The sequence below is a fragment of the Carcharhinus amblyrhynchos genome, chromosome 30, assembly GCF_965287045.1.
Source record: "Carcharhinus amblyrhynchos chromosome 30, sCarAmb.v2.hapA, whole genome shotgun sequence".
In the NCBI taxonomy this organism is placed as follows: Eukaryota; Metazoa; Chordata; class Chondrichthyes; order Carcharhiniformes; family Carcharhinidae; genus Carcharhinus; species Carcharhinus amblyrhynchos.
Window position 1 is genome coordinate 4,165,858 of NC_137353.1, and position 25,348 is coordinate 4,191,205.

At 44.8% G+C, this 25,348-nt stretch overlaps 1 protein-coding gene across 2 annotated transcripts in view; it reads right to left on the bottom strand.

Moving 5' to 3' along the window:
• LOC145360257 (tumor necrosis factor receptor superfamily member 5-like) overlaps window positions 1-25,348 on the bottom strand; it is a 71,318-nt gene that overhangs the window by 36,632 nt on the left and 9,338 nt on the right. For both annotated transcript variants that reach the window (XM_080215342.1, XM_080215341.1), the window contains exons 3-6: window positions 25,070-25,092; window positions 21,203-21,305; window positions 17,062-17,187; window positions 13,530-13,676 (exon numbers count right to left, since the gene is read on the bottom strand). In XM_080215342.1, coding sequence (XP_080071468.1) covers window positions 13,530-13,676; window positions 17,062-17,187; window positions 21,203-21,305; window positions 25,070-25,078 — 385 coding nt within the window. In that variant the 5' untranslated portion in view covers window positions 25,079-25,092. The remainder of the gene's footprint in view (window positions 1-13,529; window positions 13,677-17,061; window positions 17,188-21,202; window positions 21,306-25,069; window positions 25,093-25,348) is intronic.

Below are 25,348 nucleotides of genomic sequence, written 5' to 3' on the forward strand. Positions count from 1 at the left end.
CTCTTTTCCAGCACGGTCTCTGCCACCATCATGCTGACTGGGGATTACAGCATCTCTTTTGTGGTCTCTGGGTTTGTCTTTCAGCAGGAGGTTGAGGCTCTTCTGGTTACTGGTTCCTTTCTAGATGGCCATCTGCTTGAGGCGTCAAGGTAACCATGTGAGTGGTTGGTTGATCTGGCCAATGAGGGGCTTCTGGCGTCAGTACAGGAAGTGGATAAACTGGCTCTACAAAGAGAGAAGCCAATTCAGAGCTACAGTCCCAGCCAGGAGGATCTGAGAGTTCTTGGGAACTTGCAATTCTGTATAATTTATATCTGTGGTTCTCTTGGCAATCTAGGTGCCATGGTGGCATAATGGTTAGCTCTATTGCCTCACAGCACCAGGGACCAAGGTTCGATTCCCAGCTTGGATCACTAGTTGTGTGGAGTTTGCACGTTCTTCCCGTGGTCTGTGTGGGGTTGCTCCAGTTTCATCCCACAGTCCGAAAGACAATGCACCAATGGTCAGATGCATTGTCCATGCTAAATTCTCCCTCAGGTATACCCGAACAGGCACCAGAGTCTGCCGACTAGAGGATTTTCACAGTAACATCACTGCAGTGTTAATATAAAAGCCTACTTGTGACACTAATAAAAAAGATCTTCTGCTGTTTTGAGGAGATTTAGGGCAACACAAACATCACGACTCAGGACAGAAAAAGACCGATTATCAATGACACACACCAGCTGGAAGATTTGTTTGTCACCATACCTCAAAGGTTCCAGAATAATGTCTAAAACTGAAGTCGGATTCCTCTGGGCTGTCCCTATTTTTCACAAATGTCTTTTTCAGTTACAATGAAAGCATTGGACTGAAATTATCAGACGTTGATCACAGCTGCAGGAGGCTTTGCTCCATATTGCTGACACGGCCATTTAACTGGTCAGTTAGGATATTACTTCCCTTGACCTGGATTGTCTCTGTTTCTGTGCTGTTTCATGAGCTGGACTGTGGAGTTTATTTTGTATTTGCTTCTCTTAACATGGATCTGTGCTGTAAATGGATTTCAGATTGCCTGTAATCTGAGTGGCTTTCTCAACAGATTAGATCTTCCTTCACTTGAAGCACGTCACTGTCCGCAACTACATCAATTCTATCTGTGATGAGCTCAGATTTTAGGGCACTGTAATTTTCTTTAATTAGCTCTTTAATAAAGAAGTTCACTGGTTCTCCTGGCATTTAATAAATTTGCCCTTTCAGGATTTTGTTATTTTGAAGGTTAAATAAGTGTCACACCAATTTAAAACTTCACTGAATTTTGTAGATAATTTGTTTATTCCTTGTCTAGTTATATACCTTCAGCTATCAGGCCTACTGCAGAAAGTGGTATGTTATCTTGTTTAGCTTCTGTCTTGTTATCCAGATCTGAATCCTGTATCTAACAAATCTCTCTCAATTCCCAATTCTGTGATTGATCTGGGCCTTGGATAAGTCAAAATTGATTAAGAAGGGTAAATTTCTGATCAATGGTTAAGTATTTTAACGTTCAGATTTAGTTTTAAGAGATTTCAGAAAATCCAAGCTGATGCAGTGTTTCTGCATGAAGGGTTTTCCCACACTTGCTGGTCGTGTTCGGCTCCCACAGTACTGCTGCTCATTGTCACAATGTTCAGATTTTTTCAACAATGGATGCCTGGACCCATTGGTAAGAGTTCTCACGGCTTTAGCTTTATGTTTTCAGGTTGTTGAATTGTTGAATCCCAGCTTTTGAAGCTGACTACTCAGTTGTGATTAATTTTTAATTCATGTTTTATTTTTAATTAATGTTTTATTTTTGAAATGAGCTCCGCCATCATGAGTTTGGGGCGTAGACTCGGGTATCACACTGCGATTTAAGTAGTAATTTTTGACCACTGTAGTGTCTGAACTTTTTCAGCACTTCCTTAGTGCAGGGATTTTTGAATCTTTAGCTCATCCCTGTTAGGTCTGCTGATTCTTCACTGTCTGGGTTTTGAAGCTGGACTTCCACAGGATTCCATGGAGTTTTTGGATGCAGTGAAGAGCCTTATTTCTGTCTTCAGCTTCTCTTTGGAGCTTTTCTCCAACAATTTCCTTCTGCTTCTCACTTTTTGACCTATTCTTCAGGTCAGAATGCTTCATTGGTTTGCCAGGATTTTAAATGTTCTTCTGCAGTCTCTGTGAGGTTTTGTATTGTTCCATTTGCCACCACCCTGTTGCAAGATGTTCAGTAGTTTGGTAGGTCACAATAAGATATCATACTTGTAGATAGTTCAACAGTAAATATTAACTATTGGTAATTATATACATGTATACAGTAAAAGGGTAAAAGCTAGGTGTTCTCTCCATGCTTGCTTCTACACACAGCTCTGTCCCTACATATTATACTCCATGTAGGAATATAGAAACAGGAGTTGGCCATTTAGTCCCTCCACCTGCTCTGCCATTCAATAAGATCATGGCTGATCTGTGGCCATGTAAAGGCTTAATTTGTCTAATTTCTCCTCGTAATCTCACCCATGGGGTCCAGGCATCATTCTTGTCAACCTGTGAACTCCTTCCAAGGCCAAAACATCCTTCCTAAGGTTTGGTGCCCATACCTGCTCACAATACTCTAAGTGAGGTCTAACTAAGCTTTTGTACAACTGCAACATAACATTTACTTCAAAAAATAAAAGCAAATTACTGCAGATGCTGGAACAAAGTTTTGACAAAAGGTCATCTGGACTCAATGTCAGTGGTCTTATGGATGGCCATAAAACATTAGACAGGGGTCGTAGGTAGAGAGGTGGACTGGTGGTGTTAAGATGGCAGCACGGGCTTGTTGGGTCGAAGGGCCTGTTTCCTGGGCTGATTTTGTTCTTTGTTCTTCTCTCCTTGAAAAATGCTGCCAGACTTGCTGAGATTTTCCAGCCTTTTCTCTTTTGATAACACCTGCTTGTCTATACTCCAGCCCTTTAGATATGAAGGCTAGCATTCCGTTGGTCTTCTTGACTATTTTCTGTATCTGTTTGTGGCATTTTAAGGAGCTATGCACCTGAATCCCCAAATTTTGTTGGACACCTGCTAAATTTAATATTGTGCTTTCTAAAAAATATATTTTTTTGATCTGAAATGGATAACCGTCCACTTATTTATGTTAAAATCCATTTGCCACAGCTTGGCCCATTCACCCAATCAATATCTTGTTGTAGTTCTGTGATGTCCACAACACTAACTACAATGCTGCTCAACTTTGGGTCACCTCCAAATTTGGATATTTTACTTTTTGTGCCATTATTCATGTTGTTAATGAATATTGTAAATAATTAAGGCCCCAAGACAGATCCTTCTGGAAGTCCATATAAACAACATCCATTGACTTGCCTCTGTCCACCATCTTTGTCACCTCTTCAAAGAATTTTGTGAGGTTTATCAGACATGACCTACCCTTCATGAATCCATACTGACTCTCCCCAATTAACTATAATTTTGAGACCATTAGTTACGCAGTTGTTGAATAAAGATGCCAACAATTTCCCTACCACAGGTGTTAGGCAAACTGATCTGTAATTCCCTGGTTTCCTCAGTCACCATTCATTAAGAGCAGAGTAACATGATCCAATTTCCAGTCCAGGGATATGACTCCTGAATCTGGGGAACTTTGGAAGATTAGTTAGGATACTGACAATATGCTCTTCTCCCTCCTTTAACATGTGTGGATGGAAACCATTGGGCCCAGGGAATTACTCTTTAGTTCCATGAGTTTCCCCATTATTGATGATTCACTTAAGCTAATTCTATTTCGACCCTGTTCCTGATCCTCTATTGGTTTTGTGGGACTTCTGGCAAGCTATGCCCCCTTTCTATTGTAAATACTGAAGCAAAATACTTGTTCAGCAAGCCTGCAATTTCCCCAAGTTCACTGACAACATTCCCACCCTCAGTCTTCAGTGGGTCAATAGAGCTTTTAACCAGTCAATTCCCCTTTATGTAATAAAATCTCTGCAAGTTTCCTTTCATAATCTTTTTCTTTGTCGCTCTTATAAGCCGCTTTGTGGCCCTTTGTTGGTCTTTGTATGTGTCCCATTCTGTGAGATTTGTATTATTCTTTGCATTCTCATAAGCTTTTTAATTTTATGCCGTCCCTCACATCCTTCGAAGTTCATGGCTGTTTTTTAAAGTGAGGCAGAACTTTTCCTTCTCATGGGCACAAACTGCTGCTGAAGAGCATTAAATTTTCTTTTGAATATCCTCCAATGTTCCTCAGTTCTACCTGTGAACAGTTTCCCAAACTATTGTGGACAGTCTTTGCCTCATCCCATTAAAGTCCGCCTTGCTTAAATCCAAAATTTTTGTGTCCGATCTTCTATCTTTCAAATCATAGAATCCCTACAGTACAGAAAGAGGCCATTTGGCCCAATAACTCTGCACCAACCACAATCCCACCCAGGCCCTATTCCTGTAACCCCATGTATTTACCCTGTCAATTCCCTTGACACTGGAGTCAACTTAGGATGGCCAACCCACCAAACCTGTGTTTGAGTCTCTCAGTTGCAGTTCAGTAAAGGGGACATGAGTTCAGCTTCTTCATAAAACTACCTTTATTTCTATGATCAAATTCTGCATTAAATTCTCCTCTACACCCAGTGCCACTTGTAACCTCTTTAGATATCCCAGTGACTTCTATTAAATGATTAACATCCAAGTTTGAACTTCAATGGAAGATGATTGTTAACCCATTCCTAACAACTTGCACATCTTTGGAGCGTGGGAAGAAACTGGAGCACCCGGAGGAAACCACAGACACGAGGAGAATATGCAAACTCCACAGACAGTGACCACAGGCCAGAACTGAACCTGGGTCCCTGGTGCTGAGAGGCAGCAGTGCTAACCACTGTTCCTCCCATTAAATGCTACACTAAACTCGATCATGTTATGATCACTGTTTAACAAGTACTCACAAACAACTAAGTCATTAATTAAATCAGGTTCATTGCTCAGTACTAAATCCAGTAATGCTTGGCCCCTTGTTGCATCCAAGATATGCTGCTGTAGGAAACTATCCCAGACACACTCCAGGAATTCATAACCTTTCTGGCAGGTACTTGTCCCAGTCCATGTTAAGATTAAAATCACCCATTAGGACTACTCTGCTTTACTACACAGTTGCCTAATTTCAGCATTTATACCATCTGTCTTCTGGGCTACTACCAGGTGGTTTATATCTGACACCCATTGTGGTTTTGGTTTCTTTACGGTTCCTCAGTTTCATCCTTAGGGTCTCTACTGCATGCTTTCTCCTAATTATATCCTCCCTCACTGTGGAAGTGATTCTGTTATTGATCAGAATTGCTACACCCTCTGCAGTTTGCCCTATCCCTTCTGTATAACCTGATATTTTTAGTTCCCAATCTTGACCATTCTGTATCCATGTCCTAGTAATGGTTACTACATTATAGTTACTGATCTGAATCTGTCCCTGAGGCTCATTTAGTTTGTGCCGTATAGTCTGTACATTACTGTAAAGAATTCAAATTTTGACTTTTCAGGTCATGTGTTCTCTTATTCACTATGTGGACAGTACTGTTTCCAGTCCCATATTGACCCTTTATACTACAAGATCCAGATGGTAGGAACGAGGCTATCAAAACTCTGCCACCAATGGTGAGGAATAGCGAGGGACTGAGGGTTGTGCAGAAGGCTGGGGTCAGAGGATTGTCAGGTTCACAAAATAATCTGTGGCTCGAGGTATTTGCAGTGACAGGGATGTGAAAATCCATAGAGAGATTTAAAGTAAAATAGTTCATTAGTCAGAAGTAAGGTTTATATTAACACAGCAATGAAGTCACTGTGAAATTCCCCTAGTCGCCACAGTCTGGCACCAATTTGGGTCAATGCACCTAACCAGCATGTCTTTCAGAATGTGGGAGGAAACTGAAGCACATGGATGAAACCCCACGCAGACACAGGGAGAATGTGCAAACACCACACAGCCAATGACCCAAGCTAGGAATTGAACCCGAGTCCCTGGCGCTGTGAAGCAGCACTGCTAACCACTGTGCTACAATGCCAGATAAGGCCAGTGATTTTAATTTGGATATATTGTGTAACAGAGCAGGAATATATTAGTGATTGGAGATCACGGGATGTGGGAAGCTCAAGCTTTGGACAGAACTGAGTTTTGACCAGTAAAGTTTGGTAAGCAATGGGACCCTAAATCAACATGGCCTAATTGTAGACTAAATACATTTTGCTGGGATGATTTAGTGCATCTGAAAAGAGAGGCATAAGAGACTGAATTCTCTCTTTTGGGGATGCAAAACAGGAACAGGGATTATTTCTGGATCTCAAACCCACCCAGGGAGGGGCAATGATCACTGACCTGGAATGTTGACTGTCGACACTCTTAACATTTGGATTGGTTTCTTATCCAATTAACAGCTGTTAATAGTCTCTCAAAACTGGATGACTGGAGGCTTTCCAGCTTCAGGAGGTGTATCTGATTGCAGTGCAAGCCGAGTAATTTCAAGGTCACTTCAATAACAAGGTGCCCTCTCAGCCAATTCTTAAAAAATTTAAATCATACAAAGCTATCACTGAGAGAAAAGGGGGTGGAATCCCTCTATTGGGCAATCTGTGGCTGTAATCCCACACAGATAGGCAAGGGCAGCTTGTAAGTTTCCCAGGGCTACTGCTGTGTGCCTGCCTCCAGATAGGTGACTTGCCTCTTTACAACCCGAAACTGGAGACCAACGAGAAACTCCTAGTCAGCCTTGGTTCCCTACCTTTAAGAACATAAGAAATAGGAGCAGGAGTAAGCCATCTGGCCCTTCGAGCCTGCCCCGCCATTCAATAAGATCATGGCTGATCTGTCGTGGCTCAGTTCCACATTCCCGCCCTCTCCCCATAACCCTTAATCCCCTCACTTATCAAAAACCCATCAACCCGCGTCTTAAAAATATTTAGCGAGGTAGCCTCCACCACTTCAACGGGCAGAGAATTCCAGAGATTCACCACCCTTTGAGTGAAGAAGTTCTTCCTCAACTCCGTCTTAAACCGCCCCCCCCCCTTTATCTTGAGGCTGTGCCCCCTCGTCCTACTGTCCTTTCTGAGCGGGAAGAGTCTCTCCACCCCTATCCTATCCATCCCATTCATCATCTTATACGTCTCAATGAGATCTCCCCTCATTCTTCTAAACTCTAATGAGTACAAGCCTAGTTTATTCAGCCTCTCCTCATAGCTCAACCCCCTCAACTCCGGCATCAGCCTAGTAAACCTCCTCTGCACTCCCTCCAAGGCCAAAATATCCTTGCGTAAGTACGGCGCCCAAAACTGCACACAGTACTCCAGCTGCGGCCTCACCAATGCCCTATACAGCCGCAGCAAGAACTCCCTACTTTTATATTCAATCCCCCTCGCTATGAAGGCCAGCATCCCATTCGCCTTCCTGACCACCTGCTGTACCTGCAAGCTGGATTCTTGCGACTCATGCACAAGGACCCCGAGATCCCTCTGCACCGTCGCCTGCTGCAGTTTTTCTCCACGTAAGTAATAATCCTTCCTACCATTATTCCTACCAAAGTGGACCACCTCGCACTTGCCAACATTAAATTCCATTTGCCAGTTCCTGGCCCATTCGCCCAGCCTATCTAGATCCTTCTGTAGACTCTCCCCACCCTCCGCGCAATTTGCCGTTCCACCAATCTTGGTGTCATCAGCAAATTTCAACACCATACACTCGGTTCCCTCCTCCAGATCATCTATATAAATGGTAAATAGCTGAGGCCCCAGCACTGACCCCTGAGGCACTCCACTAGTCACCAACCGCCAATCCAAATAGCACCCATTGACCCCGACTCTCTGCCTCCTATTTGACAACCAGTCCTCTATCCACGCTAACACCCTACCCCCAACTCCATGTCCCCTGACCTTCTGCAATAACCTCTTGTGAGGTACCTTGTCAAATGCCTTCTGAAAATCAAGAAAGACCACATCCACCGGCTCTCCTCTATCCACTGCCCTAGACACATCCTCATCGAACTCCAGTAAATTTGTCAGACATGACTTCCCCTTAATGAAACCGTGCTGCGTCTGCTCTATCAAGCAATTCCCCTCAAGATGCCTCGCTATTTCCTCCTTGATGACGGATTCTAACATTTTACCTACCACAGACATTAAACTAACCGGCCTATAATTCCCCGCCTTTTGCCTGGCACCCTTCTTAAACAACGGCGTAACATTAGCCGCTTTCCAATCTTCTGGCACCTCCCCGGAATCCAGCGACGTCTGGAAAATAACCACCAAGGCATCCACTATAACCTCCGCCATTTATTTAACAAGGCTCTTAATGACTAATTTCCTGTTGGCCTTGAGGAGTGAACAAAGAACAAAGAACAAAACAGCCCAGGAAACAGGCCCTTCAGCCCAACGAGCCCGCGCCGCCATTTTAACACCACCAGTACCCCCCTCCACCCATGACCCTTATCTATTGTTTTATGACCATCCACATTGAGGGAAACTAATTTAGGGACAATTTATTACTGCCAATCAGCCTAATAGCACAACTTTGGGGTGTGGGAGGAAACCGGAGCACCCGGAGAAAACCCACGCAAGCACAGGGAGAATGCGCAAACTCCCACAGACACTGGCCCAAATCCATGTGTCTGCACAGCAAACAGTGATAGTCACTGAGCTGTCGTCTTGCCCAGTATCTGGTCCAGTTTAAGCACACACTAACGACATGAAGCACTAGGCCAATCTTGAACAACCAAGAGAAGCCCAAGCACAACCCATCGCGTGTATGTCCCTCGCTGGGCAACAAGGCGGACCGACTTAAAACCTGTGAATGAAAAAGACAAAAAACATCATACCATATCCATTTACCTTACCAGGGATGCCCCAATGCTAATGAACCTTATTTAAAACAATCTCCTATATCCACCCACCTCCAACCCACTCATGTGCCTGTCTAGGTTACTCTTAAACATCTCTAGCGTGCTTGCCTCTACCACTTTACTTGGCAGAGCATTCCATACCCCCACTACTCTCCGTGTGAAAAACCTCCTTCTAATATCTGTGTTATACCTCTCGCCCCTCACCTTAAGCCCGTGGCCCCTCGTACTATGTGTCTCTACCATAGGAAACAGCTTACCTCTGTTTACTCTATCTATACCCTTCATAATCTTATATACCGCTATTAGATCCCCCCTCAGTCGCCGTCTTTCAAGGGAAAAGAGCCCCAATTTCTTTAATCTTTCCTCATAACCCAGTCCTTCCATACCAGGCAACATCTTGTAAACCTCCTCTGCACTCTCTCCAGAGCCTCCACGTCCTTCCGGTAGTAAGGTGACCAGAACTGGATGCAGTACTCCAAATGCGGCCTAACCAACGTTCTATACAACTGCAACATTAGACTCCAGCTCTTATATTCTATACCCCTTCCTATAAAGGCTAACATACCATACGCTTTCTTCACAACCTTCTCCACTTGTACTGCCACCTTCAAAGACTTGTGCACTTGCACCCCCAGGTCTCGCTGCGATTCTATACTCCTTATGGGCTTACCGTTAATCGTATAACTCCCCCCTACATTATTCCGGCCAAAATGCATCACCTCACGTTTATCCAGATTAAACTCCATTTGCCATGTATCTGCCCAATATACCAGCCTATCAATATCCCGTTGTATTGCCAGACACTGCTCCTCACTGCCTGCCAATCCAGCCATCTTGGTGTCATCAGCAAATTTGCTGATCACACCACTTACTCCCTCTTCCAAGTCATTTATATACACTACAAAGAGAAGAGGTCCTAGTACTGAGCCCTGCGGCACACCACTAGTGACAGACCTCCAGCTAGAAAAGGACCCCTCCACTACTACTCTCTGTCTCCTCTTTGCAAGCCAGTTCTCAACCCATCTAGATACCTGGCCATGTATTCCATGAGCCTTAATCTTTTCTACCAACCTACCATGAGGGACTCTGTCAAACGCCTTACTGAAATCCATATAGACGACATCAACGGCTCGTCCTTCGTCGACCGTTTTTGTCACCTCAAAAAAATTCTACCAGATTCGTAAGGCAAGACTTGCCCTTTACAAAGCCATGCTGCGTATCCTTAATCAGATCGCAACGCTCTAAGTGCTCATACATCCTATCCCAAAGAATCCTTTCCATCAACTTGCCTACCACTGACGTTAAACTCACCAGCCTATAGTTACCCGGGTTATCCCTCCTACCCTTTATAAACAACGGTACCACGTTCGCTATCCTCACCTGTGTCCAAAGAAGAGACAAAGATTTGCGTCAGAGGCCCAGCAATCTCATCCCTCACCTCCCTAAGCAGCCTAGGATAAATGCCATCGGGCCCCGGAGATTTATGAGTTTTAATGCTACCTAAAAGCCCTAACACTTCTTCCCTCGTAATCGATAGATCCTTCAATTGGCCTATTGCTCCCTCGATGACCGTACCAGACATCAAGCCCCTCTCCTTTGTGAATACCGACGCAAAGTATTCATTCAGGATCTCCCCCATTCCCTCGGACTCCAAGCACAATTCCCCTCGTCTGTCCCTGACAGGACCGATTTTATCCCTAGCCACCCTTTTGCTCCTAACATAGGAGTAAAACGCCTTTGGATTTTCCTTAATCCTACCTGCCAAAGCCATCTCATGCTCCCTTTTTGCCCTCCCAACTCCCCTTTTGAGATCCCTCCTACTGTCTCTGTATTCCCCCACCGCTCTCTCCGTTTCCAGTTGCTTAGACTTAACATACGCCTCTTGTTTCTTCCTGACCAGGTCCTCAATATCTCTAGTAATCCACGGCTCTCTAATCCTACCTTTCCCATCCTTCCTCCTAACCGGCACATGCCTTTCCTGCACACATTGCAGTTTTCCCTTGAAAGACTCCCATATGCCTAACGTGGACTTGCCCTCCAACAGCCTATCCCAGTCTGTATCCCTAAGCTCCTGCCTAATCTGGCTGTATCTAGCCTTCCCCCAATTTAGCACCCTCCCCTTAGGACAGCACGCAACTTTTTCCATTCGTATCCTAAAGTAGACAGAGTTGTGGTCACTATTAGCCACATGGTCACCTACCACAACCTCAACCACCTGACCCAGCTCATTGCCCAGAACTAAATCCAGTATAGCCCCCTCTCTAGTGGGGCTATCTACACACTGCTGCAAGGATCCTTCCAATACACATCTTACGAATTCCTCCCCATCCGAACCCCCAGCTCTAGGCACCTTCCAATCCACCCCAGGGAGATTAAAATCTCCCACTACAACAACCCTGTTCTTCCTACACTTGTCCAAAATGTCTCTACACATACCCTCTTCCACTGCCCGTGGGCTGTCGGGCGGCCTGTAGTACACTCCTAGCATAGTAATGGCTCCCTTCCTATTCCTCAACTCCACCCACAGAGACTCAATTTCCAACCCCTCCATGTTATCCTCCCTCTGCACCACTGTGATCTGCTCCCTAACTAAGAGCGCCACTCCCCCTCCTCTTTTTGACCCTCCCCTATCACACCTAAAACACTTATACCCAGGAATATTTAGCTGCCAGTCCTGCCCTTCCTTTAACCACGTCTCCGTCACTGCCACCACATCTAAATTCCTCGCAAACATCAAGGCCTTAAGTTCATCCGTCTTACCTGTCACACTCCTTGCATTAAAACAGATGCACTGAAGACCCCCAGGTCCACTCAGATCCTCATTCTCCTGGGAGATTTTCCTCTCATCTAGACTTAACCTGTCACCCAACTCACTCCCACTCCCAGTGCCTGAGCTGTCTGTCTCCTCCCCACTCCCCCTCCATATTAGTTTAAACCCTGCCGAAACACTCCAGCCAACCTCCCAGCTAAAATATGTGTACCCTTCCCATTTAAATGTTCCCCATCCCACTTGTACCAGTGCCCTTCCCTCACAAAGACTTGCCAATGGTCTACAAAACTAAAACCCTCTGTCCTACACCAATCCCTCAGCCACGCATTCAGCTGTAGGATCTCATTATTTTTATCCCTGCTATTGCTGGGCACTGGCAGTAGCCCAGAGATCGCCACCCTGGAGGTCCTGCACTTCAGCCTGGCTCCCAACTCCCTGAACTGCCTACATATTTCCCCCCTACTCTTCCTTCCTATGTCCTTCTCTCCTACATGTATAATTACATCCGCCTGGGTCCCTTGGCCCTTCAAGATTCCCTCTTCCCTCTCCGACACATCCTCGACCCCTGCTCCAGGGAGGCAGACCACCATCCTGGAGTCCCGCTTTTGCCCACAGAACCGCCTATCAATTCCTTTAACCCTCCCGTCCCCCACTACTATCTCACATCCAGCCCCCTTCCTTCCCTCTGAGGCATTCCGGTCTTCCTCTCTTGCCTTTTCCACCCCAGTTGTTGCCTTACCCCTGATATCTTGGGAGACTACCTCTGAGGTAGCCTTTGGAACATTACTCCTCTTCTTTTTCCCCTCCCTAACTGTAACCCACCCATTCCCCCCCACCCCCGCCGGCTCTGGGATCCCTTCGTGACCGTGGTTCCTATTCATTATCGCCTCATTCTCCCTGACTAAAAATAAACCTTCCAGCCTCAGCTCCAGTTGCCTAACCCGGGCCCTCAAACGCTGCAACTCCAGACATTTGGTGCAGATGTGGACATTCCGGAGATGTGGTGTCTCCAGGAACTCCCACATATTGCACCGAATACAGCTGACACGCCTCCCCAAGGACCCTACCATTTAATTGACCACCCTTAGACCTATGGACACAAATGGAAAAATTTGACCAGTATCTCACCTTGCCCAAGCTTGCTCTCGCCTAAGCCCTGTGAGCCAAAGCCCTTGCAGCACTCACTCAGCACCCACCTCACTCCGCTGCCCGCTCCCGACACTGCCCACTGTCTATTGTGGCCTTCTTTTTGTACTCCCGCGCTCCCTTCCCGACTGCCCTTGTGCCTAGGTCCCGCTACAGAAAGCACAAACCAACAAAATCCCCGCGAACCGGCAATACAATTTAAAATTAGAGTACACTCGCAGTTCAGACTCAGCAGCCACCAGTACACTGCTCCAGAGAACAATGAGTGAGTGACCTTCCAGGCTGCTGAGCCCAAATGGGTCACTAAAGAAAGAAGTTGGGAAGCCAGCCAGCTACATCATTTTTAAGCCCAATCTGCACCTATTCCTGATAGCGGCAGAGCTCAAATGTTTCAGCTCAAAGACAGACTGATTTGTCCATGATCCCCATTGGGGTCAATCTGACAAACCGCAGGAATCAATTGGGTGACCCAATGCAGCTTGCTGGGAGCAAATTCCCTCATCATAATACCAATTTTGGTTTGTTTCCTAAGCACTACCCATAATTAATCTGATAGGCCAGTTGAGGGCGAAATGGCATTTTAGGATCAAGTATTTAGCAACCTGCCTACATACCGGATTGTCCATCCTCTGCTGTTACTGTCACACCCAATTCTGAAATGTATAGTGTCGTAAAGTCAAACACACATCTTCCACCACAAGGCAGAATTTAATAATGAAATAAGGAAATTCAAACCATACCTTTTACTTTAACTCCTTCACCTGGAGGACATGTTTTGTGCTTTCTGCCCATCTGACAGGTGCTATCAGTGCAGTAATATCCTTCTCTCGGTCCACATATTGTATTCCGTGTATAGGTACATACATGCTTAGCTTGCAGCCCCAACTCTATAAACAGAAAACATGAATAAGGTACAAGTGGAATCAGTATGAACCATTTCACTTTAAGCCTCCTTGCGAGGTAGGCAATGAAAGAGGAACTTTATGATTATAATCTAGAGGATTGATTTTTGGGTCATTAACTTGTGGGCCACCAGCCAATTCACCAATTCCATGAAGAAGAGGTGACCATTTCTCAGTTTATATTTTTAACATTTTCCTCTGCTTTCTGTGTTCTTTCACCAATCACTCATACCAAAATTCTAGCTCATTTCAAATGACCCAGAATCCAGAGATCTTTGGGGAGGCAGTTCCAAATTTCCACTATACTTTACTTGAAAAACTGCTTCCCAATTTAATTCTTAAATGGACAGGTTCTAATCTTAAAATTAATAACTGTCAGTCATCATTTACTGGTTCATCCTCCATGGCAACGCCTCTACCAATCATTCAGCACTCTCTTCTCATGGTAAAAATTGTTCTTTCCTTTATGTTTGGTGTCCATGCAGATTGTTGTGATGAGTACAAGACAAAAAGCTTCAACAAAAAGACTATCTTTTAGCAATACTCTTACTTTGTATCTTCTCAATTCAATCCCTTTAAAATGTTAAAGAGTTTAATTAGTTCAATCCTCAAACACAAAGCTCAAGGAATATAAATTATATGTACCAGGGTTACTGGGGCGATTTAAGAACAGAAGAAATAGGAGCAGGAGTAGGCCATCTGGCCCTTCGAGCCTGCCCCGCCATTCAATAAGATCATGGCTGATCTGTCATGTCACAGTTCCACATTCCCGCCCTCTCCCCATAACCCTTAATCCCCTTGCCTATCAAAAACCTATCAACCCGCAGCTTAAAAATATTTAGCGAGGCAGCCTCCACCACTTCAATGGGCGGAGAATTCCAGAGATTCACCACCCTTTGAGTGAAGAAGTTCCTCCTCAACTCCGTTCTAAACCGCCTCCCCTTTATCTTGAGGCTGTGCCCTCTAGTCCTACTGACCTTTCTGAGCGGGAAGAGCCTCTCCACCTCTATCCTATCCATCCCATTCATCATCTTTTACGTCTCAATGCAATCTCCCCTCATTCTTCTAAACTCCAACGAGTACAAGCCCAGTTTATTCTGCCTCTCATCATAGCTCAACCCCCTCAACTCTGGTATCAGCCTAGTAAACCTCCTCTGCACTCCCTCCAAGGCCAAAATATCCTTGCGTAAGTGCGGCGACCAAAACTGCACACAGTATTCCAGCTGCGACCTCACCAGTGCCCTGTACAGCTGCAGCAAGACCTCCCTACTTTTATATTCAATCCCCCTCGCTATGAAGGCCTGCATCCCATTCGCCTTCCTGACCACCAGCTGCAACTGCAGGCTGGGTTCTTGCGACTCATGCACAAGGAACCCGAGATCCCTCTGCACCGTCGCATGTTGCAGTTTTTCGCCATGTAAGTAATAGTCCTTCCTACCATTATTCCTACCAAAGTGGACAACCTCACATTTGCCAACATTAAATTCCATTTGCCAGTTCCTGGCCCATTCGCCCAGCCTATCTAGATTCTTCTGCAGACACTCCCCACCCTCCACGCAATTTGCCGTTCCACCAATCTTGGTGTCATCAGCAAATTTCGACACCATACACTCGGTTCCCTCCTCCAGATCATCTATATAAATGGTAAATAGCTGAGGCCCCAGCACCGACCCCTGGGGCACTCCACTAGTCACCAACCGCCAATCCGAATAGCACCCATTGACCCCCACTCTCTGCCTCCTATTTGACAGCCAATCCCCTATCCACGCTAACACCCTACCCCCAACTCCATGCCCCCTGACCTTCTGTAATAACCTCTTGTGAGGCACCTTGTCAAACGTCTTCTGAAAATCAAGACAGACCACATCCACTGGCTCTCCTCTATCCACCGCCCTAGACACATCCTCATAGAACTCCAATAAATTCATCAGACACGACTTCCCCTTAACGAAACCGTGCTGCGTCTGCTCTATCAAACAATTCTCCTCAAGATGCCTCGCTATTTCCTCCTTGATGACGGATTCTAACATTTTACCTACAACAGATGTTAAACTAACCGGCCTATAATTCCCTGCCTTTTGCCTGCCACCCTTCTTAAACAACGGCATAACATTAGCCGTTTTCCAATCTTCCGGCACTTCCCCGGAATCCAGCGACGTTTGGAAAATAACCACCAAGGCATCTACTATCACCTCCGCCATTTCCTTCAGAACCCTTGGATGCATTCCATCCGGTCCTGGGGACTTGTCCACAATCAGTCCCTCCAGTCTGTCGAGCACTGCCTCTCTAGTAACAATAACGTCATTGAGACCCTCCAGTCCTACCATCTTTCCATCGCGAACACCCGGCAAATTATTCACGTCCTCCTCCGTGAAGACCGAAACAAAAAAGTTATTCAAGACCTCAGCCATTTCCCCATCCCCTACCACTAAGTCCCCCCTCTCATCCTCTAAGGGTCCAACGTTCACCCTAGCCAGCCTCTTCCTTTTTATATATTTATAAAAACTCTTGCTATCTTTTTTTATATTAAGCGCTAGCCCAGCTTCATAGTTTATCCTACCCTTCTGAATCAACCTTTTTTGTCATTCTTTGTTGACATTTAAACCTCTCCCAATCCTCTTCTCGCCCACTACTCTTAGCTACAAGATTTGGGGCAGACCAAGGATTGAGGTTGGGGTTGGAGGACGAGGATAAGGCTCTCCGGTCCCTCAGGGGACGATGTCCCCAATCTGAAAGGAGATTCCAATTGAGGGACTTCTCCCACCTCCAGCCTGAGAGAGGGTGAGAAACTTTTCAGCACTGCACCCTCAGGCACTTGTCAACCTATAAATTGAGGCTGGGCAGGTTTGGACAGGCTCCCTGTCCAAGGCCCTGTCTCCAGCAATCATGTCTTGGTCAGGATGAGGGAAATTCCATCCATGCAATTCTACATTCCACCCACCCACCTGATTCAGAACCCATCGGGGAATGGGGGAGCATAAGTTCTGATCAACAACTGCTTTATTACTGTTCCTGAGAAAACACTGAGGGGGCAAATATTCCCGACACACCCTCCATGGGAAAGTGGAGCAGGCGAGGAGTGGACCATGGAAAAGTCCATTGACCTCCGGCAGGATTTTATGGTTTTGGGATGAGTGCGGCTGTAAAACTCCACTCCCAATCTCCAAAACTCATTACAGCATAAACGAAAAGGATCAAAAGTAGGTCATTCTGTCCCATGATTCAATAAGACACGACTCATGACCTTAACTCCACTTTCCAGCTTGTTCCCCATAACCCTTGACTCCCAGAACTTTGCCAATCTGCACCTTGAATATTTTAAAAACATCAGCCTCCACGACAGTGAAATAAATGTGATTGTGATATTTACCTTGATCACAAACTTTACACTTGAGACAGTTTTCTAAGCCATTCGGATGTTCAATATATTCTCCATCTGGACAACGTTTACATGTTGTAACAAAATCTCTCGTGCAATGTTTGAACACTATGGTGCCTGCAAGAAAATAAAACATGTGCAAGTCAGTTATGGAATTAGAAAACTTCTCTTGTTCCTGGAAAACTGTTGACAGAAAGAATTCTGCTGCAAAAGGCTAAGAAAAAATAAAATTGGAAATGACATGAGAAACTTTATTATTTTTAGACAGCAATAATGGAAGTTCAGGAGGCACAGGTATATCAGAGTAATCAAGGAGCTTACTCATGTAAAGATGCAAGTTTTGGGGGGAGGAGGGGGCGCGATTCTCCCATCCCACCGCACTAATTTTTTAGCTTTGTGCCCTGAATGAGTGCGGCAGGCTGGGAGAATCACCTGTCGGCCAATTCACACGTGCATTTCCCAACGCCGAAATCCAGCGCTGTCTGGAAACCGGCGAGAAGACAAGTACTTTGCATCTGTTTTTAATTTTATTTTGTGATTAGTGGGCCCGGGACTGAATTCTCCAGGCCCGCTAGCTTCTCCCACCCCATCAGGAATATTTCACTCCAGTGCGATTGAGTGTAATTCTCCACATTCAGGGAACTAGCAGGAGACCCTGCAAGAGTAAAGGAGAGGTGGAGGTGCCACCCGGGCATGGGCTCCCTGACTGTGCCAGCCTATGCCTCCAGCATTGCCCAAGATACAAAATGCCCATGCCCAGGGGGCACCAAGGCACTGCCCACTGGCAATCCCAAGGGAGTGATCCATGGGTGTGGTGGGGGTGTCCTGCTGCCGCTCTGCCTGGTGATCGGGCAGGCTGGAGGGAGGCCAGTGATCGGGGCACCTTCAGGGGGAGGGGAGGGAGAAATCTGCCTAGCAGGAGGGGTGGTGTGGTGGATCGTCACTGCTACGGTGTGGGGGGGGTCTGAAGATTGGGGCCCTCTGGGATGTTGGGTGGGAGAGGCAGCACTGCGCAGGTCCCGGGCTGGCCAGCAAACTGCAGGCTGACAATCAGGGCCACTGTACACTGGCAGCAGCGCGCAACTGTCAGTCTCCGGCATAAATAGGCCCTGCCCCTGAGCTTTCAATTATATTCATGATTGTGACCTCTACATTGCACAGAGTTTTGGAATATTTCATTCCAGTGGGATTGAGAGTAGTTTTCCACATTCATGGAACTAGCAGGAGACCCTGCTAGAGTAAAGGAGGGGTGGGGGTGCCACCTGGACACGGGCACCCTGACTCTGCCAGCCTATGCCTCTGGCATTGCCCAAGATACAAAATGCCCATGTCCAGGGGGCACTGAGGCGATTCAAATGAGAACTCACACTGTAAAAACTGGTGTGATTTGCACCAATTTTCCCATGAATTCAACATTTAGAATTTTGGGAGAATTGCGGCACAGATACTTGACCATTACGTACCATTAAACACACTAGATATCATTAAACACACACCAGGAGGCAGTAGTTTTGTCACTGAATTAGTAATCCAAAAACCCAAGTAATGTTTTGGGGTCCTGGGTTCAAATCTCACCATGACAGATGGTGAAACCTGAATTAGATTTTTTTAAAAATCTGGCGTTATAAATCTAATGACTACTATGAATTGATTGTCATAAAGGCCCATCTGGTTCACTAACGTCCTTTAGGGAAGGAAATCTGTCATCCTTATCTAGTCTGGCTTACGTGTGACTCCAGCAATATGATTGACTCTTAAATACCCTCAGGATGGGCAATAAATGCTGGCCAAGCCAGTGAGGCCCAAATCCCGTGAACAAAAAAAATCAGAAAAGTTAGGGCTGCCACATTCAGGAGTAAGTGCTTTTCCTTATTTGTCTCCATAATCCACAGATTTTTAATGACTTGAGCAAAAAAAAAATCAGTTTCTTCCATAACAGTGAGCTAAGGTTGCAGTGTCAGCTTCCATTGCAACACTCCAGAGAATTGGTGTTCGACTTCTCCATTAACACTGAAGGAAGTTTTTCCTGCAGGTTTCCCAGTGAACCACGTGCAATTCTCTGTGAACACCCATCAGCCTTTATCTGTAACTTGGTCTATATAAAATCCTCAGCTGAGTCTTCTGCTGTAGAACTAGCGTGCATCCTTATGGCAGTTGAAGGTGTATTTGTCAGAGATAGCTTGTGTGAGATTATTAAACATTTTCCTTCACTGCATCCAGGTCCCTGGGACTAGATTCTTGGCATTGACCTCTTCTCCCTCGTCAGTGCCTTCTGAGCACGTGCCTGGAAAGTACAGAATTTCACATTTTTCTTTCATCTCTTCCACCAAGAGCTCCAGCACAGCATCTGAAAATCTTAGTCCATGCTCTCTCCAGCTGCTACCCATTATTGATTCCTTCACAACACAATATTTAGAATGATCTCAGCATCACCAGCAGGCACAACATCCTTCCCCTCTAACAGATTCAGTCGCCTTCCAAACATACAACCACTTCCATCTAGAAGGACAAGGGCAGTAGATACATGGGAATGTCACGTGAAGTATATTGCCTTTCCTTTGCAGTCACTGGGTCAAAATTCTGGAATTCCCTCTCCAACGCCATTGTGGACAGCTCACCACCACCTTCTCAAGGGCAACGAGAATGGGCAATGATTGCTGACCAACCAGCAAAGCTCACGTCCCACAAATTAATTTTAAAAAGTCAAGATACCAATATTATAGATCCACCTGTTGGTGTGTATCTCCAGTGAACCCAGTGGGGAATGTTGACTGCACACCGGAACCAATGGAAGGCATAGGCACAGATTTGACATTTTGCCTGCCTTTTAAATATAGGTGTGGTTTAATTGTGTATCACAGTCCCTGTGCTGTTTTCCAGGGATTATCCAATTTAACCCTCCGTGTGTTTCAGTAAGGATTCAATTTGATTGGTTGAAGATCCTTGTTTTTTTAATCCTACTCACACATGCTCTGCAGAAGGCACGCTGTGCTGGATCAGATGCCTGATTAGAGAAACTCTCTGCTCAAAGGACCGCAAAAACTATGTGGCAGCTGTCAGTGAGGTGAACGGCTCTTTGGAAAACATGGAGCAACCACCACGTTAACAAGGGCATTGAAATGTGAAATCTCAGTATTTTCTTCAGGGCGGTTTTATTTATGATTTAAATAAGTAAACCTGAAAATGAATAATTCAAAGTTTGTTCTGATTACATTAAAAACTTTTACAAATACTATAATTTATTCATTAGTGTCACAAGTAGGTTTACATTAACACTGCAATGAAGTTATTCTGAAAATCTTCTCGTTGCCACACTCCAATGCCTGTTCGGATACACTGAGGGAGAATTAGCATAGCCAATGTTACCTAACCAGCACATCTTTTCAGACTGTGGGAGGAAACCAGAGCACCTGGAGGAAACCCACACAGACACGGGGAGAACATGCAGACAATGACCCAAGCTGGGAATCAAACCCAGGTCCATGGCACTGTGAGGCAGCAGTGTTAAAAACTGTGCCACTGTGCATATTAGTTAGGTGTCACTGGAAAACATGATCAAAAATATAACTTATTGAAAGCTTTCAATATTGAAACAATTAGTGATGTGAATACTTCTGAAATGCTTTACAGAAAAATTAAACAAAAATCTTAATTAAGAGAAGAGGAAACAGGAGCCATGCGTCTCTCATAATAAAGCAACTGGCATTGATAAGGGAACATTTATTCATGATGCATTTTATATGAATCAAAACTATGGGCAGCAGAGTGGCACTGCCACCGGGTTCAATTCCAGCCTTGGGTGACTATCTGTGTGGAGTCTGCATGTTCTCCCCATGTCTGTGTGGGTTTCCTCTGGGTGCTCTGGTTTCCTCCCACAGTTCAAAATGTGCAACTTAGGTGAATCAGCTAAATTGACCCTTAATGTCAGGGGGATTAGCAGGGTAAATATGTTGGGCTACAGAGATAGGGCCTGGGTGGGATTGTTTTCAGTGCAGGTTCAATGGGTGAATGGCCTCCTTCTGCACTGTAAGGATTCTATTCAAATGGTTCATAACATTCGCACTTTGAAAAGTTAAAGATAATGATGGTGTTTGTGTGGAGATGATCATTTAAAATAACGGCCATCATTTACCTGGTGGACACATTGAGCAGCACTCTCCATCATTCAAATACTCGAATGGGCCACAGCAGACTATGATTTGTAGGTTAAGAACCAATAAGAGGATTAAACAAGTCTGTAACGAGAAGTGAATTGACATGCACTTTGTTAGATTTTACTTCTTGTCCATTTTCCTCTTCAACAAAAAACGTACTGTTTAAACACTCTTAATGTAATAAGATGTCTCAAAGCGCATTACAGCAGCTTTATAAAACACAATATGACACCGGGTTACAGGAGATAATCTCTGTCGGTGGCCTGATTCTCTTAAAAACTTAATTAATTCGCAAAGGCAACAAGTCTCAATTCAAGACATAACTAAAAAATTTAAACATAAAAGACACAATTACAATTGAATAAGAGATGATTTTAAAGTTAAGTATCTATTTATTCATATGTTAAATAACATATTAAGATATTGAATTTAATTCAAATATATCGTTCGCCTCAGTCCAATTGCGAACTTTGCAGAGACTATAGAAGTTCAAGAGTTCAACGGCGAAAGCCATTTAGTCAGCAGAAGCACAATGAAGTTTCAAACTCAAGACAAATGCTGAAACATCTAATGAAACATTTAATGTCAAAGTGAAAGGCCCTATTGTCTGGGTGTAAAAATGTATCTGTCCGAAGGGCCCTAGTTGTCTTGGCAAAGTGCCACTGGGAAAAGTATTCAGATGATAGTGAGACATGGCAACAAAGAAGTTAATCATGCATGGGATGGATATCTGGCTTTTGGATTAGCAAATGAAAGATCCTTAAGTCAAACTGTGTTTTGCAATTGGCTGAGGTATCTATTGTGCTTTGGACTGACATGATAATGTGCAATGAAATCAAATCTAAGTTAATCAGAAGGACTACCTTAAATATCAGAAAAGCACAATTGTAATAGATTTGGGAGGAGTCTTCAGCACTGACTCAGAGCTTGTTGACTATCTGAAGGCCTCCCACAACCAAGATTAATGTTTTGTTTCAGCCAATTGCAAAACACAGCTTGACTTAATGATTTTTCATTTGCTAACCCAAAAACTGGATATCCATCCCCTGGCATAGTTAACTTCCTTATTGCTATGTCTCTCAATCATCCGAATACTTTTCCCAGTGGCACTTTGCCAAGACAACTGACTGTATCTGTCGGAAGGCCCCTACATCGATACATTCTTATATTCGGACAATAGGGCCTTTCACTTTGACATTAAATGTTCCACTAAATGTTTCAGCATTTGTCCTGAGTTTGAAACTTCATTGTGCTCCTGCTGACTAAACGACTTTTGCCATTGAACTTTTGAACTTCTATAGTCCCTTTCTACTTTGCTCCCGTTAATGTAGACAGAGGCATGTTCTCCTCTATGCTTCCTAAAGTCAAAGACAATCTCCTTCACATTGTTGAGATTGAGGAAGATATTATTATTGTCGCACCCGTTCATCAGATTCCCTATCTCACTCCTGTAAGCTATCTCATCAGTGTTTGAGATCTGACCCACCACAGTGGTCAGCAAACTTGAAATTCGAACTGGAGGGGAATTTGGCTACACAGTCATAGGTGTAAAAGGAGTATAGTAGAGGGATTTGTTAGTGAGACACTCACATCCAAGTCAGAAAGTTCTAGCACAAATATCAAGACTATCTCAGTGCAACATTCCCTAATCGCTGTTGGAGATGTCAGGTGGAATTTTCAGTTTTGGAGATGGAAATACGGTAGCGATCAGAAAATTGCCGTGCTTCCCGCTGAGCATCGGGGCAGGTTTTTGCACCCAATCTTCTGCTCTTCAGCTCACTAATTCTGCATCAGTGAGCAGCTTGTCAAATCTCATGGTGGGTGGACAGTGATTCATCCTCCCTGCTGTTTCCTCTGATCTACCACTGTGCATTTTGGTAGCCCTGATATCCTCACATTCCCTTCCATGCGACATAAGAACATAAGAAATAGGAGCAGGAGTTGGCCATCTAGTGCATCGAGCCTGCCCCGCCATTCAACAAGATCGTGGCTGATCTGAAGTGGATCAGTTCCAATTTCCTGCTTTCTCCCCACAACCCTTAATTCCCTTGTCTATTAGAAATCTATCTACCTGTGACTTAAATATATTCAGCGAGGTAGCCTCCACCACTTCAACGGGCAGAGAATTCCAGAGACTCACCACCCTGAGTGAAGAAGTTCCTCCTCCACTCTGATCTAAACTGCCACCCCCCTTATTTTGAGGCTGTGCCCTCTAGTTCTGCTATCCTTTCTAAGTGGGAAGAATCTCTCTACCTCTACCCTATCTAGCCCCTTCATTATCTTGTAAGTCTCTATAACATCCCCCCCTCAGTCTTCTAACTCTAACGAGTACAGACCCAGTCTATTCAATCTCTCTTCATAGGCTAACCCCCTCATCTCTGGTATCAGCACGGTGAACCTTCTCTGTACTCCCTCCAAGGCCAATATATCCTTTCGCAAATGCAGTGACCAAAACTGCATACAGTACTCCAGCTGCGGCCTCACCAGCGCCCTGTACAGTTGCAGCAAGACCTCCCTGCTTTTATATTCTATCCCCCTCGCTATAAAGGCCAGCATTCCATTCGCCTTCTTGATCACCTGCTGCACCTGCAGACTGGGTTTTTGTGATTTGTGCGCAAGGACCCCCAGGTCCCTCTGCACTGTAGCATGGTGCAGCTTTTTGCCCTTTAAATAATAATCCCTCCTACTCTTATTTCTACCAAAGTGGATAACCTCACATTTGCTAATGTTATACTCCATCTGCCAGGTCCTCGCCCATTCACTCAGCCAAATGGCATGCTGATGTCCCCATGCCATTTGTTGATCTGACCCATCTCTTCCTCAGCCCTCCTGCACTCTAACTTTCAGAGACCCACCCCATGAGGCCATACAATATCCTCAATGCCTCCACATTTACCAACCTTCCAAATCTAGAAGCCTCCAATCAATGTTACTGCGCTCGTAAACTCTCATGACTATGACACCTAGGACCAAATGACCTGTGCACCATTCTGTTCAGCAACAATTCCCTGCACACCATTCCATACAGTAATTTGGAGGGGAGACGTGATTCTGGCTTGCCTTTTAATGAGTATTCATAAGATGCAATTGAGGATCCAATCATAGGTCAGCAGCAAAGCCTTTAGCCCACCACCAAAGTCGGGAGAATAAAATTCCAAGCTGACTTTTGAAATTACTCCAAATTTTGTTACCACAATGCTTGCCACTGGTGGGAGTAGAACATTCTGCCCATTATCTTATGAACATACAAGCAAGGAGTAGGTCATTCAGCCCCTTGAGTCTGTTCTGCCTTTACTCAGATCATGGGCTATAAGGCAGAAATCAGAGGTAAGTTGCTTGGATGAGCGTGGCTCCAACAACACTCAAGAGGCTTGACACCATCCAGGACAAAGCAATCCACTTGTTTGGTACCCCATCCACCCCCCTTCAACACTCCCTCCAACAGAGCAGCAGTAGTATGTTTCATCTATAACAGTCACTGCACCAATTCACCAAGGTCCCTTCAACAACACCTTCCAAACCCACAATCTCTACTATTTAGTAGAACAAGAGCAGCAAATGCATGGAACACCACCACTTCCAAGCCATGCACCATCCTGATTTGGAATTATATTTCCATTCTTTCATTGTTGCTGGGTCAATGTTCTAGAACTCACTTTCTATCAGCACTGTAGGTGCACCTACACCTACAGTTTAAGGCGGCGGTGCACCACCACATTCTCTAGGGCAATTATGGATGGGCAATAAAAATGCTGATCTAGTCAACAACAGGCACATTCCATGAAAGAAAATCAATGCTATATAACTGGCAATGAAATAGGTCTTGGAATATAATGGATTCTTACCTGTTTCATTATTCTTCTAGTTCCTGAGAATATAAGAATAATGTAAATAAATTTCTGAAAGCAATCTGCAGAATTTAACATTTTTACTTTTACTGATAATAGCTTTATATTTACACAGAAAATAAAATCAAAATTTGAATGGTGGGATATGGAAACACTAATTGGGGTATACCTCAGGCCTGCTAGTTCCCTGGTGGGAATCACATTGGCTCAGAGAATCTAGCACTAGCAGAAAAATAGGTTTTGTGCCCATCATGATGCACCCAGCCTGCCATGCTG